We start from the raw sequence: 21,785 nt of genomic DNA, 5'->3' as shown, positions 1-21,785 counted from the left end.
CAAGGGTAAAACCAAAGATACACTCCGCTACATTCGACACAGAAAACAAGTTCTCAGAGCCAGTTTAACACCAAAACTGAATTCAAACTAAACAAAACAAATGCCCATTAGGCACATGCTCAACCCAGTTTCCCAGAACTACCAGCTTTTTATAAGATCTCTAATGAGCCACCTCGGCTCAGGTGAACTTCGTCATCACCTGACCGAGGTGCCTTCTGGGAAACTGAGTCTTCTAACAAAACTATAAACAAAAAATAAACATGGCCACAGTGCCCTCTAGGGGCAGTCCCTTACACCATCATGTTTTTTTTTCAGTTTTCACTATTTGTTTATATTTGTGTACCAAGTTAAATAAAATAAATGAATAAATAAATAAGATGTATGTAAATGTGAATATCAAATTTGATGAAAGTATATTAAACGCTAAATACATTGTATTCAAAAATATGTAATTCCCACAGCATGTCTGATTTAAGGTATTCATTGATTTCAAAAGAAAGATGACCAAACAGGCAAACATCCAAATTGTTCCATCATGAAAGGTATAAGTGTTTATTCATGTTTGGAATTATACATAACTACCACAAGGAAGACTGTTCAGTCTGAGGTGTAGTTTGGTTAGAAACACAAAACATCAGTAAAACATTAAAATTACTGCCACAAATAAATGTTCATGATCTTTTTAAATTAGTATCAGAAGTCACATATAATACAAAACAAGAGAAAGGAAGTTCTGTCCCACAGGGCCTGACATGTACGGTTTTGTATACTAGACCATTTATGCATTGCATTATGATTCATCTTTATTTTCTTTCTATCTCACTCTCTGTTGTTGTTGTTGTAATTATTATCATTATTATTATTGTTGTTGTTTCTGCTTCACGTAAACAACAAAGAAGATTACATTACATGAGAGGAGGTGTATTAAAAGATGCACCTACATAATATTGTACAAAAAGGAAATACAATGTGGAATGGCAAAAAATCTTGGTGGAGGATTATGGAGAGGTAGTCAGTAAAAAAAACTTTAAGCTAGAAAAATGTAGTAGGGTTGGAATTTTATCAATTTTATTAGTATGAGGTAATGAATCTATGTACTAATTTGTTAAATGTATAAATACTCTTAAGCTATGTTATATACAAGACTGTGTAATTTTGTCTCTGAATGGAGACATGCCAAAATAGAGTTTTTATACATGCTGCTTTAATAGCAAGAGTTGTATTTTGTGTCGTATCAAAAGTTATATACCATACATTGTAAAACTCACTTTACGGTGATGTTTTCTTTAAACAAAATTTCCATCATTTTAATTAATCAATTAATTTATGTGGTTATAGAAGAAAACAGGAACAAAGAAATGGATTCCATCTTCAAAAGTCTGAAACAAACACTTGTAACATATGTAGCATAGTATCTAAACTGACTAGATTAGATTTACTGGCAAAATTCATGTTCCTATTTTGTAAATGTTTCTAAATGTCTAAATGAGATACAGTATGAAGCACAGCTATTTGTACAACACAGAAAAGAATAAAAAACACACTGTGTAATCAACACAAATATTTTCCAAGTATGTATTAGTAATTATTAGTAAAATAATGAACTGAAGTAGTCTTATAAGACCATATGATTTAATTTCAAAGAGACACCAAAGCTGTCAAATGATCTGCTGAATGTATTTGTGAAGATGGTATGTCCTAATGTCTCTGATTAACCAGTGCCTGATTGGTCAGTGTGTCAATACAGAGATTAGTTTGAGGTATCAGAGTGCACACTACCAGGGCCTTCAGTAGGGGAGATCACAGAGGATGGGGTCGCAGCATCTTGCCAACCCCCATTAGTCTGCTGAAGAAAACAAATAAGAAAATCTATTAACAAGACTATTAACAAGAAGCTAAGTGACATCGTGACATAAAATTGTGCATGGAAAAAAATAAACATGTAAGGCAAAATAAGTATTAATATGGATATTAAACCAATATTTCCAAAATTACACACTGATTCTTCTCAATTCCTTTAACATTTGCCCAAAGCATAAAGAAATTTATCAATGTTTTTCCTTTCTTTTTTTAACCATCTAGCTGGCATTCGTTCTTCATTAAAACTGTACCAGTTCCACTGTCAGCCAAACATCCCTAAACATGCTACCACCACTACCAACAGTTGGTACAGTGTTTTTGGTGTTTGAATGCCATACCTGTACTCTAAACATGAAGATTTGGATTTAATTATTTTGTCACATCTACTTAGTTAATAGTGCAACTTATTTAGCATAGTTAATTTCACATATCCCAGTTAAGAGGCTGGGGTCAAAGGCCAGGGTCAGCCAGGATACAGCACCCCTTGAGCAGTGCTTTGCAAACCTACCTGTCCCTATGTGAAAAAGTAATTGCCTCTAAACCTGTTAACTGATTGTGCCACCTTGGCAGCAACATATAAAATTAAGCATTTGTGATAACTTCTTGTATTTTAGCCATATTGGGGTTTTCAAGCATAAATGGCCTGTTTAAGGTTACCACAGCTGGATAAAAGTCCAGACTTTGACTAGGCCACTCTTTTTTTACTTTTTTAAGACCTGCTGATATGTTTGGGATTGCATTGTCCTGCTGCATAACACAAGTGTGATTGAGATTGAGGTCACAAACTGATGGCTGGACAATCTCCTTCAGGAGTTTCCAGTAGATTGCAGAATTCAAGGTTCCATCAATTATGGCAAGTTGTCCAGTTACTAAAGCTGCAACACAGCCCCAGACTATCACACTACCACCAACCTGTTTGGCTGTTGGTATGATGTTCTTTTTATAAAGTGTTGTATTAGTTTTATGCCAAATGTAATAGGCATTCTCCCATTGATTTAAATGAAAAAAGCATTATAGCATTTTTAACAATGTAGTTAGCTGTAAAGCAGCTTTACAAAAAAAGGAAATTTGGGAAATGATCATAAAATGTACAAGAATATATGTATAAATCAAAATGAACAATGACAATGGCAATAGGTACAGTAGAAACCTTAAGAGAAACCAGACTCAACAAGGAACCCATCCTCATTTGGGTGATAACTGATAGTAGAGATTAATTTGCAGTTATACTGTGTGTTAGGGGACTGGAAGTTAAGTATAACAGGATATGTGTTTAAGTTATTATGGAGTCCATGTTCTTTATTGAAAGCTGATGTTCAAGGAGTTTGGAAGAATCAATGAGTCACACACCATAAAAGAACAGCACCTAGTCCAAGACAATCTTTATGCTAAATTGGAACTGTCCCCAGTTGCCACATTCCAAGCAAACCAAATAGGACCTCCATGCACGAGATCTTCAATCGGAACACCTTGATTGATCCATCCATCTAGGAACCATAAGGACCATGGAGGCCAATGGTCACCATTGTAATTATTCCCCTTTTATAAAGATGGCAGGACCTCTTCCAGACTGATACATGTCAGTTAATTTGTTTCTCATCTGTTCTTAAATTACTGCATTTTAGATCATGTTTGCTTTACTTAGCAGTTCATACATGATTTAGAAAGTAGGCAATTACTTTTCACATAGAGCCAGGTGGGTTTGGACGGCTTCTTTTTCCTTAAAAAAGAAAAATATATTTGAAAAATATTTACATTTTGATTTCTTTCTTCTTCTTTTAAGTGTGACAAATATGCAAAAGATTAAAATTCAGGAAGGGGGCAACTTCTTTCTCACAGCACTATACTGTACCTCTGGTCAAAATTTTCAAACTTGTATACAAGTTTGAAAATTTTAAATATATATATATATATATATATATATATATATATATATATATATATATATATACTCACCTAAAGGAGTTATTAGGAATACCATACTAATACAGTGTTTGATCCCCTGTCTCCTTCAGAACTGAATTAATTCTACGTGGCATTGATTCAACAAGGTGCTGAAAGCATTCTTGCGAAATGTTGGCCCATATTGATAGGATAGCGTCCTGCAGTTGATGGAGATTTGTGGGATGCACATCTAGGACACAAAGCTCCCGTTCCACCACATCCCAAATTTGTATGGGAAGCCAAACACATCAAAAGTGGGCCGAAACCGTGGCACCCGATTGAGCCGCTATGGCCGGACCAAATATCTGCGCGGCCCAGGGGACGACAATCTGGATAGTGCAGAGATGATCTGGTTCATTTGCGCGGCCTGGTGGATCGCACAGTGCAGACCAGTTTTAGTCGCGCAGGGCGGACCAACTTGAGCACCGCTGCTCGAATAACAAACCTGTGCGAGCCACTGGGCAGTGCTGCGCGACTCTGATACAAATAGACCCCGCCCATTTTACCCCGCTGAGATGCGCACGTACAAACCAGGCGAAAACAATATTAAACAGTCCTGACATTTTAAATAAATTGTCATCAAGCACTGCAGTTTCCATTAAGAAAAAATAAACATAATAAATTTAATAAAGTGAATCAACTTTATAATGTCTGCCAATATCGTTATAGCCTAAGTATGAAAAAAAAAACTGCTTCCACTTTGTGCACTCTAAACTACAGCGGGAAATTGAGGATAAAATGTAATATGATGGTGGGCGGAGTCTATTTCTATCAGAGTCGCGCAGGTTTGTAATTAGAGCAGCGCTGCTCAAGTTGGTCCGCGCTGCGCGATCCACCAGGCCGCGCAAATAAACCAGATCATCGCGCTGCGCGGTCCACTGGACCGCGCAGATATTTGGTCTGCCCAGAGCGGCTCAATCGGGTGATAGGGTTTCGTCCCACTTTTGATGTGTTTGGCTTCCCATAGATGCTCTATTGGGTTGAGATCTGATGACTGTGGGAGCCATTTTAGTACAGTGAACTCATTGTCATGTTCAAGAAACTAATTTCAGACTCATCAGACCAGGCAACGTTTTTGTCTTCAACTGTTCAATTTTGGTGAGCTCGTTCAAATTGTAGCCTCTTTTTCCTATTTGTAGTGGAGATGAGTGGTACCCGGTGGGGTCTTCTGCTGTTGTAGCCCATCCGCCTCAAGGTTGTGCGTGTTTTGGCTTCACAAATGCTTTGCTGCATACCTTGGTTGTAACGAGTGGTTGTTTCAGTCTTCAAGTTCCAGAAGTTGCTTTTCTATCAGCTTCAATCAGTCGGCCCATTCTCCTCTGACGTCTAGCATCAACAAGGCATTTTTCGCCCACAGGACTGCCACATACTGGATGTTTTTCCCTTTTCACACCATTCTTTGTAAACCCTAAAAATGGTTGCGCGTGAAAATCCCAGTAACTGAGCAGATTGTGAAATACTCAGACCGGCCCGTCTGGCATCAACAACCATGCAACACTCAAAATTGCTTAAATCACCTTTCTTTCCCATTCTGACATTCAGTTTGGAGTTCAGGAAATTGTCTTGACCAGGACCATACCCCTAAATGCATTGAAGAAACTGCCATGTGATTGGTTGATTAGATAATTGCATTAATGAGAAATTAAACAGGTGCTCCTAATAATCCTTTAGGTGAGAGTACTGTGTATATATACAGTAAATAATATATACATACAGTGAGGTCAATAAGTATTTAATCACCCTGTGAGCAAGTTTTCTTACTTAGAAATCATGGAGGCGTCTACAATTTTCAGCATAGGCGCATTTCCACTGTGAGACACGGAATCTAAAAAGAAAAATCCGGAAATCACATTGTATGATTGTTTAACAATTTATTTGTAAATTACTGTGTCAAATAAGTATTTGATCACTTGCTTTTCGCCAGATTCCTCACCCTCAAAGACCAATTATTCTGCTTTTAAATATTCCATCTACACTCTGCTCATGATTCTAAATTAGTGGCACCTGTTTGAGTTTGTTAGCTGTCATAAAGACACCTGTGCACCCCGCAATCAGCCAAAGTCTAAGGAGCAACATGGGGAAAACCAAAGAGCTGTCAAAAGACAAAAGAAACAAAATTGTAGACCTTGATAAAGCTGGAAAGGGGCAATTGCCAAGCAACTTGTTAAAAAAAGAACAATTGTTGGAGCAATTGTCAGAAAATGGAAAAGGCTATTGATGACTGTCAATGTCCTTCGGACTGGGGCCCCACGCATGTAATTACACCCCAGGTGTAAATGTTTGAGATGCACTACATGGTTTATGGCCCATCAACAGATATTTGTCTAGTCTATTGTCCATCAACAGACACAGAGGGGCATAAAATTTATGCAATTCATACCTATTAAGCGTCCATACCTATTAATTGCGCATGCATTTACTCTGAACAGTATAGGCTAACTTTTTTTATTCACTTATTTGTTTTTAGGAATGTGTCTGCATCACCCTTGCCTTCACCAGCACCTCACATCAGGACATGCAAGCGCGTTCAGTTTTGAGCGCAATTGAGAATTATACTGAGTAAGTGCACATATGTGTATATATCTATATGATGATAATGTACATTAGTTTATTTTGTGTTATCAGCATGCTCATGTTCAAGCTGTTTTTTTTTTTCAACGAGCGCCGTTTCGACTCTGTGCTACAACACCAATGCTCAGGCTGCCAAAGCAACTGTGAAAGGACGCAAATATAAATGGACAGACATCAGCGTCACTGAGATGTACCACTACATTGGGATCGTATTTTACATGGCCATGGTAAAGCTGTCCTCCATCACAGACTACTGGAGACAGAACAGTATTTTAACAGTACCTTTTCCAGCTACTGTTAGGTCAAGGGACAGATACCGGATGATATCTTGGAATGTCCACATGAGTCAGCCAGATGCAGACAAGGAGAATGACAGGAAGAGGGGCACATCTGAACACGATCGTCTTTTCAGGGTTAGACCTCTTATGGACACTATCCGTCATGCTTGCAAATCTATCTATCATCCTAGAAAAAATTTAGCTGTGGATGAGAGAATGGTGGCATGCAAAGCACACACAGGAATGACCCAGTACATGAAAGCCAAGCCGACTGAGTGGGGATTCAAATTGTTTGTTCTTGCGGATTCTTCAAATGGGTACACTATGGACTTTTCTGTGTACACAGGAAAGAACAACTTTCCCACAGGCCATGGCTTATCATATGATGCAGTGGCGTCTCTTTTGGACTGTAAAGTTTTGGGCTCGGGGTACCACGTGTACATGGAAAATTTCTACACAAGTGCAAAGCTCCTCGAAGACTTGCTTTCCATGAAGTTTGGTGCATGTGGGACTTACAGGAGGGACTGCCCTCTGAATGCAAATAATTCACTCTCAAAAAAGTCTGCCAGGGGATCTGTCAGGTGGATTCGGGATGGACCTCTTGTATTTGTGAAGTGGATAGACACACGAGAAGTATCTCTATTCTACCATCCATTCTGCTTATACAGGAGACACAGTGAAAAGGAGGGTGAAATTACAAGGTACATGGACTACAAAGACATTTCCATGTCCTGCACCTGTGACTGCATACAACCAGCACATGGGTGGCATTGATCTCTCTGATCAGCTGTTACAGTACTACACTGAACAGCACAAAACAATGAAGTGGTACAGAAAGAATTTTCTACACTTCTTGGACATTGCTGCCACCAATGCTTTCATTGTGCATATAGAACTGTATGGTAACCTGTCCCATAAAGAGTTTACAACTCATCAAAGAGCTTTTAGATGTCTCTCAGGAAGTAGCACCAAAACGGACAAGTAGTGACTATGTACCAGTTCCAGGAGCTGAATTGACCTTGGATACCAGAGATGTTGCCACTGCTGGTCGCAGGTTATGTGCTCATTGCAAAGCAGTACGTGGCAAGTGGCAAAAAACACCTCGGAAATGCCAGGCATGCAGTGTTCCCCTGTGTCTTCAGTTGAACAGAAACTGCTTCCAAGAGTGGCACAGGGATGTGACTATAAAAATCATACACCCATTTTATCTTGCACTGTTCCTGTTTGCACAATTTGCCTTTAAATGTCTGGGTTTTCAGTTTTTATTTTGCATGGTTTCTGTTGCAGTTTAATCCTGCATGTATGTTTTTGCACAGTTTATATTCTACACAGTTTTTGGTTTGCACCATTTTACCATGATTACTGTTTGTACTTTTTGCACTTTTTATTTATTTTGAACTGTTTCTGGAATTTTTGCAGATTTCTGGTTATTCTAAATAAATCACAAACAAAGAAATATGTTTCTGTCTTCTAATTATTTTCTTGTAATACTTTCCTCTGTGTAACACTTTCCACATACCTTACTGAAAGGGGTAGTTATACAGCTCATTATGCAGGTCTTTGTCTTCTCTGGTGTGAATTACAGCATTATTCATGATCATTTACGCCTCCTCGCATACAGCCTTTCTAAACAAAAAGTGTCTTAGAAAATTTTAATGAATGTATTGTTTTCTGTAAATGAATGAGGGAAGTAAATGTCACATCATTTTGAAGTAAAACCTCTACATTATAAGATCCAGGTCACAAAAGTCTTGTGCACAAATGTCATGAATGTGTTTTGTGGTCTTATTTCAGTGAGGGTTTTTTTTGTTGTTGTTGTTTTCAAAAATCACGCATAACTGTTTTTTTCTCCAATATACAAACTTGTACATACATGCTGCTCATATATTATTGTTGCCCAGTTTGTGCTGAATAAAATGATATCAGACTTTAGACATTTATATGGTTATAAGTAACTGAAAAGTACACAAATGTCAGGACACGTCAGAATCTATTCAGGGCTCCAAAACACCCTCAGATTCCTAAGGGTTAAAGCTGGGTTGTGGCTGGGTCTTCCAACATGACAATGACCCAAAGAACACAGTCAGGAAAACCAAGGAGTGACTCCGTAAGAAGCATATGGACTATTTAAAATCAAAATAACAGGTTTTTGAGGGTCAGAAATCTGGCTGATAAGCAAGTGATCAAATACTTATTTGACACATTATTTCACAAATAAATTGTTAAAAAATCATACAATGTGGTTTCCGGATTTTTCTTTTAAGATTCTGTCTCTCACAGTGGAAATGCACCTCTGCTAAAAATTGTAGACCCCCCCCATGATTTCTAAGTAAGAAAACTTGCAGAATCACAGGGTGATCAATTACTTATTGACCTCACTGTATGTGTATATTCCATATATATATAGTGTGTGTGTGTGTGTGTACATATAATTTTTTTTCCTGATTTTCTCCCTAATTTAGTTGTTCCTTTTCAAAAGATACACTCGATGCTGCATAAAAACGCTATGGGAACATCTCTTTGTTCTACTAGTTGTAAAGCATGTGTGTATCAAACACACCAAATTTTGGCTTATATAACCTAAGTCAGGTGACGTCATCTGATGAGGTGCACTTGCAGGTTATAAATAGGAGCGAATCGGAAACATCCTCAGGTCTTTTTGTCTTCAAGGACACGTTGTGTTTGTGTGTGTGTGCGCGCGAATATACAAACAAAAGAAAGAAAGTGTTAGATAACTCACCAATAAGGCAGAGTTCGATAGGAGATGCGTGCTTCCGTGTGACAGATTTGTTTCGGAAGACGATCTCCACACTTTCTGTTTTGAGTGCTTCGCGTGGCTCGCCTTCTTTAAAACAAAACTGCAAGCCGCGGTGCATTTCTCGGGTTCAGGTGCCGATCTGGCAGAATTCCCCCTTTCTCTCGCCGGATTAGGAACTTTTAGCGTCCACTTCTAGAGCGCGCTCTGGCGCTTCTTGTGAATGGGCAGAAGAGACTTCCTCTTTTGCTTCCGCGGAAATGGACATAGCCACCTCAGAGCGCTCCTCTAATGATGACCGAGTGTAGTTGTGTAGTTGTTACTGGAGTGAGGAGTTACTGGAAGTAGTAAAAAAAAAAATTGTGTGGTCGAATGTGTGGTGATTACACCTCTACTGGCTGCAGGTGCAAAAAAAAATCGAATAAAAAATCCCCCAAGCGTTTAAAGATAGACAAAATTTAAAGAAAGACAACAGGTTTCTGTCAGGTGGCCGGGGAAGGGGCCTCAATAACTGTCCCTTCCCTTCTTGGGCTTCCTCCATGACAAATTTCATTCATGGAATAAGCCCTATTTAACCCGTGTTTTGTGCTATTGACATAGATTTATAGATTTCAACTAGGTGCTTAAACAAGCTTCAATTAGTCCAGAATGCAGCAGCAAGAGTCCTCACTCGAACCAGAAGATATGAGCACATCCCCCCTATCTTATCTACATTGCATTGGCTTCCTGTGAAATTTCGCATCGATTTTAAAATATTACTCTTGACGTATAAAGCATTAAATGGTCTCGCGCCGCAGTATCTGAGTGAACTGCTACTTCGATCAAAGGATGCAGGCTGCTTGTCAGTACCGCGTATTATTAAAACTACAGCAGGGGGCAGAGCTTACTCTTACAAAGCCCCAAAGTTATGGAATAGTCTTCCAAATAGTGTTCGGGACTCAGACACAGTCTCAGTGTTTAAGTCCAGGCTAAAAACCCATTTACTTAGCCAAGCATTTTTATAAATAGATTAGCCTTAGGTAAAGGAGCAGATCTGGGGGACTCATGGACGTAGAGTATTAGGTGAACTGGTATGTTTGGATGCTGTCTTCCCCACTCTCATTGATCACTCAGGTTTGTTGACGGTGAGGTGATTGGTTGCCTTACATCTCTGGAAGCCCTCATGTTTGTGTTTCCTTCTGGCTCTCCCTTTTTAGTTATGCTGTCATAGTTAGTCCTGCCGGAGTCTCTGTTTGCACTCTGCACTAAATATACATTCACTTTTTACATTGTTCGACTGTGACCATACCTAACTGTTATTTCTCCATATCTTTGCTCTCTCCTTTTCTGCTCTCTCCTCTCTCTCTCTCTCCCTCTCTCCTTTTTCCTCTACCTATCTCTCTGTCGAGCTATACATGTCGCTCCTGAGCTGCCAGTGATCCAGACCCCCTCTGCCCGCTGGACCTCTCTAATTCATCCTGGAGTCCTGCTTCTGGTTGGAGACTTCATCACATGGATGCCCCCGTGTGGTCTGCCTGGAATGCGAGTGGTGACTGGGGTTGGTTCCACTTTTCCATGAAGGTGGTCCTGTCCTCGACTGATGCAGACAGCTGTTCTCTGAGGACCTGTGACTTCAGTCGCTCAATAGTTCAGGACTGAAATTTTTCACAGTCTACCTGAGCCTCCAGGAACAAACTGGACTTTAATCTTACACATCTCCTCTTATATTGAACTTCCAGTCTCGCATATTATTATGCACATCAATCCCTGCTATCTGTTTTCACCCAGATGAGGATGGGTTCCCTGTTGAGTCTGGTTCCTCTCAAGGTTTCTTCCTATTACCATCTCAGGGAGTTTTTCCTTGCCACTGTCGCCGTCGTCCTAGGCTTGCTCATCAGGGACAATCATATAATTTTGATTCATACACATTCACATTTCATACAAACTTAATTCTTTTGATTGTGTAAAGCTGCTTTGTGATGATGTAAATCATTAAAAGCGCTATACAAATAAATTGAATTGAAAAAATTGAATTGAATTTATTTGAATGTTGATGCGAAAGCGCGGTTTTATATGATGATGCCCCTGATTGAAGAGACGCTTGTGGGCTATCTCTCTCCTCGGAGCTCATCCTCCCTGAAAAAGCCCACACTCCCCACCAAGCCATGTAGACTAACATCTACCTGGTAGATGTTAGTGGTTGGTGGGAAAAGCTTTTTCAAGCAGCGGGTCAGGCTGGTGCTGGCCTGCACACCATGGCGGTTTTGCAGGCATACCAGGCTGACCTGCTGGGAGATCTGAGCACTGGTGGGCCTATCGACGACACATAGCGATTGCAGAGCTACAGTGAGCCACAGATTTATTTCTCTGTGCCACCAAAGAGATGGCCCGTGCTTTAGCCGTTCTATGGCTGCTATAGTTGCCACGGAGAGACATCTGTGGCTTAACCTTACTGGCATCAAGGACAGGGATCGCACGCCTCTTTGGCGATGCCATAAACACTGAGGCCAACGTATTTGGGTGTCATATGGATTTCGATGGCAATGCAGGCACAGCATTGTCTCCTGCACGTGTCGAATCCATCCTCAATACCCTAAAGGAAATCAGGCAAGGCCAGAAAGTGATTGTCCTTTATTTTTAGAGTGTTTTAGGTCTCATGGCAGCTGTGACCACGGTGATATCTTTGGGCCTTCTGCACATGAGATCGTTTAAGTTGTGGCTGAGAGCCAGGGGATTTCATTTAAGGGCCAATCCCCAGAGGCAAATAAGGGTTTGTCCCCAGGGGCTTCGTCCCCCTTTTTATGTGGTTCTTGGACTTTGGGTCCCACTTCAGGTGCGTCAGGTGCGCTAATGACAGACACTTCTGGAGGATCTGGAGGGGTCATCTTCTGCCTCAAAATGATGGCTCTATTTCTGGCCCTAAAATACTTCCTCCAGCAGTTGAGAGGCTACTATGTTCTACCAGGTTCTGCTTTGGGCACAGGACAAGTTCCTGTCCCTCAAGGCGATTTACATTCCGGAGCATATGAATGTGGGGGCAGACAAGCTGTGACACATGGGGAATGGAAACTCCACCCTGACGTAGTCAGTCAAATCTGTCAGAGACTTTATGTAGCAGAGTTGGACCCCTTTCCCTCGAAAGAAACAGCACAATGTCTCCTTTACTACTATATTTACTACTGGGCCATACGTGGCTCAGTACGGCTTTATGCATTTTCTCTAATAACTCTGCTCTCAGGAGTCCTGGCGAGGGTCCGTCAACAGGGTTTGTGCCTCTTATTGATAGCGCCCCGTTGAGAAAACATATACATTTAGGCATTTGGCAGACGCTCTTATCCAGAGCGACTTACATTTTTATCTCATTATACAGCTGAGCAGTTGAGGGTTAAGGGCCTTGCTCAAGGGCCCAACAGTGGCAACTTGGTGGTTGTGGGGTTTGAACCTGGGACCTTCTGAACTGTAGTCCAATGCCTTAACCACTGAGCTACTCCTGGCCCGAAAAGTCAGTAAAGTGTGGTTCTCGGAGCTAATATCTCTCCCCAATGGCTCACCGTGGGTGATTCCAGTGAGGAGGGACCTTCTGTCTCAGACGCAGGGGACAAAATTTCATCCCTGGCCCGAACCTTCACGTCTGGCTCCTGAGGGGGACCAATTAAGAGATGCTGGTCTTTCAGCCAGCATAATTGAAACTATTGTAAGTGCTAGGGCTCCCTCCACTAGAAGAACTCAAATGGAGTGTATTTGAAAGCTGGTGCATGGCAAAACATGTAGACCCAGTCCACTGACAAATTGTTTCAGTGCTGGAGTTTTTGCAAGAAAAGTTGTCCTTGGGCTTATGCCCTAGTACTCTCAGAATGTACATAGCCGCTGTTTCGGCTTGTCATGTTCTGACTGATGGGGTTTCTGTGGGAAAGCACCCTTTATTGCCGTTTTATTCGTGGAGCTAAACGATTGAGGCCACTCACTAGAGCGACAGTCCCTTTTTGGGACTTAGAGATTATGCTTAAGGTCTGATTGACACCCCTTTTGAACCACTAGATCAGTGCCTGTTAGGCTTCCGCCCCTTAAGATGTTTTTTCTTATGGCCATTACTTCTTTGAAGAAATTTGGAGATCTGCAGGCTTTGTCAGTCTCCCCATCCAACCCAGTTGTTCTTGAAGCCTTTTGTCCTCTGCCTTTTACAGATCTGGAGCAGGAAAGACTTCACTGTGTCCAGTATGTGCTCTTCAGATTTACGTCCATCGCACTAGCCAGTGGCGTAAGTCATAGCAGTTTTTTATATGCTATGGGGGCCGCAACTAGACTAGACAAACGCTGTCACATTGGGTAAGAGATGCAATTGCCATCAGGGCTCATTCGATCAGGGGGAATTGCCTCATCATTTGCGCTGGCAAGAGGTGTCCCCTTGCAGCAAGTGTGTGATGTGGCAGGTTGGTCCTCTCCGCGCACATTTGTCAGATTTTATAGTTTGGATGTCCATGCTACTCCGGGCTCACAGGTCCTCGAGTCAGCATTCCAAAGTTATTTCTGAGACCTCCTTGGCTATTGTGCGCATACGCAACACAACCCTGGGGTCCAGACACTTGCAGTGCTTTGGCGTTGTTATTCTTGTTCCCATCGCGTTTTCACGCAGCAATGAGTGTAGCTTTTGTAAGGGCATTCCTTTGCTGTAACCCTGTTTCCTGAAAAAGTGGGAACGAGATGCTGCGCTTCAAAGATACAGACAAAGATTGACCTGAGGATGTTTCCGGTTCACTCCTATTTATAACCTGCAGGTGCACCTCATCAGATGGCGTCACCTGACCGAGGTTATATAAGCCAAAATTTTACATGTTTAATACACACATGCTTCACAACAGGTAGAACAAAGAGATGTCCCATAGCGTTTTCACGCAGCATCTCATTCCCGCTTTTTCAGGTAACAGGGTTTCGAGATGTTTCCAATTCCTGCCCATCATTGGTGCATTCCCCCATAAAGGCTACTACTACCAGTCAGGGTAAAAACACTTCCTCAAACAATCCCACATCTAAACATCTAGCACCTACAGTTCCCAATATATAATAATCACAATCATTGGACTGCGGTTGCCATTCAATTTAAAGTAAGATATCAGGTTACATTCTCTCTGTCTTTCAATTTGCCATGCCGGGGTGATGGGTGCTGAAGTAGGGTCAAGTCACACCTCTCCACTTACACACTTGATGGACTCACAGTCAGTATCAAATCTTAAATCATGGCTGCTGAAGGATATCTGTTTTCACTGTTTTTTCAAGTAAAAGTGGTGCACTACTGTGCCCCTACTTTACAATCACTACAGGAATTGTGTGTAGTTAGTAGAGGGGCCATTAGGATGCACCTATTATTACTGTTCCCAGCGTGGCTAATTCTTTTGATTTTGCTCAACGCTGAAGACATTTTGGTTTGAGATCAAAATATTAAATGTGATGATAGATCAGAATTTAAGCATCCGCTTTTCATTATTTTTAGCATATTCTAGCATTCTATTAGCATATTCCTTGCTTGCAAATGACTGATTTGACCAATTTTCCCCCAGATGGATAGATAGATAGATAGATAGATAGATAGATAGATAGATAGATAGATAGATAGATAGATAGATGTAATTTTATCATAATTATATGGTACACATCTAGACTTTGAGGTTTAATTTAGGTGTTTGACAAACGTATGACAATTATTTAGGAATTACAACCCTTTTTATACACATGTGCCCATTTTGAGGGGGGCTCATAAATAATAAAAAAGGTGTGGCCTGTTTGCTGGTTTTGCCATGACTTATGGCCTGGAGCTGTTCACTCAAACTCGCAATATAAGGTCCACAGAGGTGTCTATCTAGGTGGCTATCATAAGGATGGAAAAAAAAAAACACATCCGGCATATAGCAAAAACATTGGGAGTGGCCAATTCAACAGTTTGGAACATTATTGAAAAAAAGGAAAGACATTTTAACTGGATGACCACAGAACCCTGTGCATGTGGAAGAACAACCCTTCACGAAATCTAGCCAAATCAGGAACACTCTTGAGTAAGTGTGTCAGTGTTAAAGTCCATAGTCGAGCAATGGCTTTATGAAGTAAATACAAATTCTTCAAAACAAAGTGGAAACAAAATTGACTTGTAAAAGAACGATATAGGAGGATATCTGCTGATTAAAGTAGATGGATAAATTGTATAGGGTGTATACAAGTGTATACTGTACTCTCTGCTCAGATTCAGCCATGTCCAAATGCTGCATAACTGATAGGATACCACTTTATATTGGAGTTGGATAATGAACTAAAACATACAGGGATTCTAGGAAGATATTAAGGGGAAATAAATGGGATATTCTTCACTGGCCAAGTGAATCACCTAAACAAAAGAGATTGTTGTTGACTTCAAGAGGACACAGAACAACAACTCTCAGCTGAACATCAACAGCTGTGGAGAACATCAACAGCACCAAATTCCTGGGTGTCAACCTGAAGGAGAATCTCACCTGGTTCATCAACACCAGATCTTGCGGTCCGAGAAGGCACACTTCCCGTTGATGTACAAACCTTGCACAATAAAGCCAGATGTCCTTTCTTTCTGAGAAGGCTGAGGAAGGCCCAGCTTCCCCCACCGATCCTTACCACTTTCTATAGAGGGACTATCGAGATCATCCTGAGCAGCTGCAACACTGCCATCTTGAACCACAAGGCCCTACAGCGGATAGTGATGACAGCCAGTAAGATAATCGGGGTATCTTTTCCCCCTATCGAAGACATCTACACCACATGCAAAGCCACCAGCATTGTGGCTGATTGGACACACCCGTCTCACTCACTCTTCACCCTCCTGCCATCTGGAAAAAGTTACAGAAAGCAAAGTTGGCCCTCACATCCAGACTGTGCAACAGCTTCTTTCCACAAGCCATCCGTCTCCTCAACAAAAACGGACTGACTGATAAACATACACACACACATACAATCACTCAAATACCTCAAAAACTCAAATAAACTCAAATAGCTAAAAACATTGAGAATGAATTGATAAACACATGCAACCACACTGATCAACAACTATCTAACAATAACTCCAACCTGTAATTGCTTTTTGCACAATATTTATTACTTATTTGCACAAAACTCTTTTCTGTCTTCGCTGCTACTTACAAGAAATGTTTACTGTTTACTCTTTTTCCTCCCACTTCCTTTAACTCATAACCTTATCACCACAAAGTTTTGAAAGTTGTATTGTCATCACTCTGTCACTCTTGTTTGCAGATGGCACGTGTACTTTGTCTCTTAACTGCAAAGGATTTTTATCCATGTACTACATTCAATTGTTTTTAATTATGCTGGTTTGTTCCCCCCACCCCACCCCATTGTGTTTGTATAGAAATGGCTGTAATTCCTGAATAGTTAATGCCAAACACCTAGAATTTAGGCTGAAAGCCTTCATTTCCGGGCACTAGGCCAGGATGGGCCCTATGCCAGAGTGCAAAAATGGTTTAAGGTACACCACATAGAATTTGACGTTTAAACTTGGGCCTGTATTAACTAAGCATCTCAAAATTAGTCTAAGGAATAGGGCTTAAAGTTTAAAGAGTAGTTCATCTTTATGAAGCTTCCTACTCCGTTTTCCATCCTGTTTTGCATTATACCTAAAAGTTTTTGGCATGACTTTTTTCTGCCATTTTTTCTCCTCCTTTGTCCATCTAGGGGCTTCATACTATAAGAAAAAGGAAAGTTCTACGTTATTTTATATCATTTTAAGAAAATTCATTAGTTCGTTCATTCTATTTAAAGCTTCTAAACGTCCCAGATGAAGCAGAAGCAGCGATTTAGTTCTGAACTCGCTTTAGTGAAATTATCACTAAAACTATATTGAATTGGTCAGAAATCAGATCTACCACAGCAGATATTAAACTATGCTATGTCATAACCGAAGCAAACACCACAATTGTGCCTTGTTCCGTTCAGTGTTGCTAGGCAACGGACCACGCGCCTAATCGGCTTTACGTAGTGGTCTGTCAGACAACGGTAATTTGTCTTAATTTTTTTATTCTTCATTATTTGTCTGTGCTTGTTGTAACTGAAAAAACGCTGCAAAGTCTTTCCACTCCGTGACCGCTGAAATCCAACACGACACTACGTTAGGCTACGTTAGGCTACGTCTTGACTCATTTGCATACAGACGGTGATTGGATGTTTATCGAGGGCTCAGGGAAGGTGTGTGTGTGTGTGCGTGCATACTTCTTGTGCTGTTATAAAAATTCTAAATGTAAACCAAAAAAAACGAAATACAGTTTTTTTTCTCAGAGGTAAACGGAAAAGTGAAGTTGTTCAGCTGTTTAGTGTCACTATGTAGATGTTACACTCAGTGTAGTTATCAAAATCTTTGGTTTAGTTCTCATTGAGTGGCCACACATTTTTCTCGCTTTTATTACAGTACATGATTCTTATGTGAGCATAAGCAGTGAAACATTTTGCAGGTTTATAATACACTGCAGCCAAGTGAACCACGTTCCCGCCAATTAGGCGCGTGGCCTAGCAACACTGAACGAAATGAAGCATAATCATGGTGTTTACTTTCGGATATGACAAAGCATAGTTTATTATCTGCTGTGGTAGATGTGATTTATTCAAATGTAATATAGTTTAAGCGATAATTTTACGGAAGTGAGTTCTAAAGCGAGAACTAAATCGCTGCTCTTGCTTCATTTGAAACGTTCAGAAGCTTCAAATAGAATGAACGAAGTAATGAATTTTCTAAAAATTATATAAAAATAAGTAGAGCTAAATCCCCTAAATCTCCTTATAAAATATCGCTGATTATCAACGTGGGAATGAATGGCGAATTGTCGATATAACACGGAAGCATATATATAAATATATATATATATATATATATATATATATATATATATATATATATAAACTGCATATATAAAATGATACCTGAGATAGTAACATATACGCACTGAATGACGCATAGTATGCACGATCCCTTGCACAATCTGCTGAGAGAAATGAGAATCGCAGTAAAAGGCAGGAAACGGCATGACCGGCACGCAGCTGTCAGGAATTTTACATAAATAAGAGCAAAATAGCTTTATACTGCCTTTTATTGGTGCGATTTTGAAAATGTAAGCATGCAGGGTGATTAAGCTCACAGATCTAGGAAAAGTCATGAAAGGAGGGTCCTGGAATTTGATCAAGTGTGAAGTATTTTTTTCCCCCATTGCGGTCAAAATCACCAGTGCTCGGTGCTTCTAGTGTTAAGAGCAAAATGGGGAAAGACTGTTTTTATCATGACTCCAGTGATTCTGTAGCCATTAAATATTGCCTAGTTTATTTTCACCCACCCTGTATAAAGTGTAGCCTACTGTGTGGCTCTCAGTTTTTAAAATGGTGAGGTCACATGCTTTCCTAGGAGCAGTCGTACTTGTTGAAAGTAAGACTTGGAAGCTTTGTAAACATTTTGTACCATACGCTGAGCTACTAGTATTTTAATTCCTAAATTAATAATACACATAAAGGATTTATATAGACGATTGTAAGGAGTTTAACAAAAAAGAAAAAAAAAACTGCTGTGTCCCGATTTATGTCCACTAAGTTTATTGTGTCCCTATATCGGTGCTTTGGTTCCGGAGTTAAACTCTCGCGAGCATAGGGAAGCGCGAGCAAATCCAGATGACGCGTCTGGTCATGTGATCTGGCATAAAAGAGAACCTGGGAAACAACTCAGGGTGGAGAGACTATGAGGAGACAGTGCTGTGTATGTACAAGAGAGAGAGAGTAAAGACCACACCGGAAGTTAGATTAAAGACCCCATTTTAGTGTAACTAGGTTTTTTTAACAAAGCGGATCGTTACATGGTGACACACCTTGAGAGGTCTATTGGAGTCCATGTCTTGACGGGCAGTGCAGCAGTTGCAGCTAATCATTAGCCCTTAAATAACTGATCATCAGCATGTGCATACTGTATGCAGAGGAGATTTTGGCAGTTTGCTTCTCTAGACCATTCAGGTGTGTGTTAACACAATGACACAAACAATACATTAGCAATGGTCTTAGATAAGCAACTGTTGCTGCACATCAATCTGTGAAGGGTTATAAAACCATATATGGAGTTCACTGTTCTAGCATGTTAAATGGTAAAGTCCATGACAGTGCAACTAGAAAAATGAACAGATGTAATACGTTTATACCTGCTCAGTAGTGAGTGGAGAGACTGATAAAGCACTGATAAGACAGTTTGGCCAACTGAAGTTTTAACATGAGGCAGTGTAGTTAATTTATCAAATACCAGACAATGTTCTAAAGTGTTTTAAAGTGTTTTTTTTATCACAAATGCATGAATTCAAACAAAAATGACACATTCATACTTATTTAACACATCAAACAAATGAAAGCGTAACTTTTGAAGTGTCAAAAGGACTTCTGATTTCTTCTTTTGATCTTAAACCCAAATGTCTTTAATGTATAACAAAACAAAAGATTGGACTTTTAGAGGGGACTTGCTAAGACACATTCAAGATTATTTATGTGTCAGAATTCACTTACATCCATGCCATGTGGACTGTAAATGGAGTTTTCACCCAGATCATCATTGTATCCTGCTGTCTGACTGATAACATGGTGCAGAGTATCCACCTGCAGAGGACAAAACAAGTCAAGCCTATAAAGTTTCTGTGTGGGGAATACAGGAAATATAAGAATCTTACAATCAGATCCATTTGTATTTAGACAGATCCATTTGTATTTCACCACAGCGGAATTAAAAAATAAGTGATTACATATTATTAAAGCACAGACTTTTAGCATTGCAAAAATATTACACTAACCATTTAGAAATCACAGTCATTTATTTCAAGTCCTGGACAACTAGCTAGAAAGCAATTTTATGTGCAGTAGTGGTCTGTTTTTTAGTGATTAAAAAGATAAAAAAATACTACAAGAAATTGAATGTTATTAAAGGACAGAGTCGGTCAACAAACCTCAACCCAATTGAGCAGGCTTTTCATTTACTGAAGATAAACTGAAGACAGAAAGACCGATAAACATGTAGCAACTTAAGGCAGCTACAGTAAAGACCTGGCAAAGTCTGAGATTTCTCAAGGGAAGAAACAGCTCTTTGTGATATCTATGAGTTTCACACTTTAGTGGGTCATTGATTACAAAGGTTTTACATAAAAATTTAAAAGCAGTCTTCCGATTTATGATTATTTGTACAATTCTTCTTTGTCTCTTGGTCGCCACAGCGAATTATCTGCCTCCATCTAACCCTATCCTCTGCATCCTCTTCTCTCACACCAACTAACTTCATGTCCTCTCTCACTGCATTCATAAATCTCCTATTTGGTCTTCCTCTAGACCTCCTGCCTGGCAGTCCAAACCTCAGCATCCTTCTACCGATATATTTACCATCTCTCCTCTGAATATGTCCAAACCACCTCTTTGACTTTATCTCCAAAACATCTAACATGGGTTGTCCCTCTGATGAACTCATTCTTAATCCTATCCATCCTTGTCACTCCCAAAGAGAACCTCAACATCTTAAGCTCTGCTACCTCCAACTCTGCCTCCTGTCTTTTCTTCAGTGCCACTGTCTCTAAGCCGTAGAGCATCGCTGGTCTCACCACTGTCCTGTACACCTTTCCTTTCATTCTCGCTGATACTCTTATCACACAACACACCTGAAACTTTTCTCCACCCATTTCAACCTTCCTGTACCCGCCTCTTAACCTCCTTTCCACACTCTTCGTTGCTCTGGACTGTTGACCCTAAGTACTTAATGTCCTGCATTTTCTTTACCTCTGATCCCTGTATCCTTACCGTTCCTCTTGGGTTTCTCTCATTAACACTCATGTATTCCGTCTTACTGCGGCTAACCTTCATTCCTCTGCTTTCCAGAGCATACCTCCACCTCTCCAAATTTTCCTCCACCTGTTCCCTGCTTTCGCTACAAAGCACAATGTCATCTGCAAACATCATAGTCCATGGAGACTCCTGCCTAACCTCATCTGTCATCCTGTCCATCACCAGAGCAAACAAAAAGGGGATCAGACCCACCTCCACCTTGAACTCTTCTGTCACACCTACAGCACATCTCACCACTGTCTTACAGGTCTCATACATGTTTTGCACCACTCTAGGATACTTCTCTGCCACTCCAGACTTCCTCATACAACACCTCTTGGCACCCTGTCGTACGCCTTCTCTAAATCTACAATCTATGATTATTTGTATGATTAGCCTGCAAAAAATGCAAGGACTGTGCAATAACTGGCTTTAATACGCAATATTTCTGTTCAATGTTCAGCTAATATTGCTATAATATAAAGCTAAAAGTCCACTCCTCAATCACAATTTTTTTGTTTAATTTTAAATCCGTTGGGGTGGTATAA

The 21,785-nt window shown here is 40.2% G+C and overlaps 1 protein-coding gene across 4 annotated transcripts in view; it reads right to left on the bottom strand.

The window, feature by feature from the left end:
• Nucleotides 1–567: 567 nt before the first annotated feature.
• Nucleotides 568–21,785, bottom strand: part of pbx3b (pre-B-cell leukemia homeobox 3b) — a 154,913-nt gene continuing 133,695 nt past the window's right edge. For 2 of the 4 annotated variants that reach the window (XM_053504260.1, XM_053504262.1), the window contains 2 exons: nucleotides 19,942–20,031; nucleotides 568–1,846 (listed from right to left, as the gene is read on the bottom strand). In XM_053504260.1, coding sequence (XP_053360235.1) covers nucleotides 1,751–1,846; nucleotides 19,942–20,031 — 186 coding nt within the window. In that variant the 3' untranslated portion in view covers nucleotides 568–1,750. The remainder of the gene's footprint in view (nucleotides 1,847–19,941; nucleotides 20,032–21,785) is intronic. The other 2 variants (XM_053504261.1, XM_053504263.1) reach the window with 1 other exon arrangement.

This window comes from Clarias gariepinus, chromosome 9 (assembly GCF_024256425.1).
Source record: "Clarias gariepinus isolate MV-2021 ecotype Netherlands chromosome 9, CGAR_prim_01v2, whole genome shotgun sequence".
Lineage (NCBI taxonomy): Eukaryota > Metazoa > Chordata > Actinopteri > Siluriformes > Clariidae > Clarias > Clarias gariepinus.
Note: the sequence above shows the minus strand (reverse complement) of the source record. Positions and strands in the feature narration are given on the sequence as shown.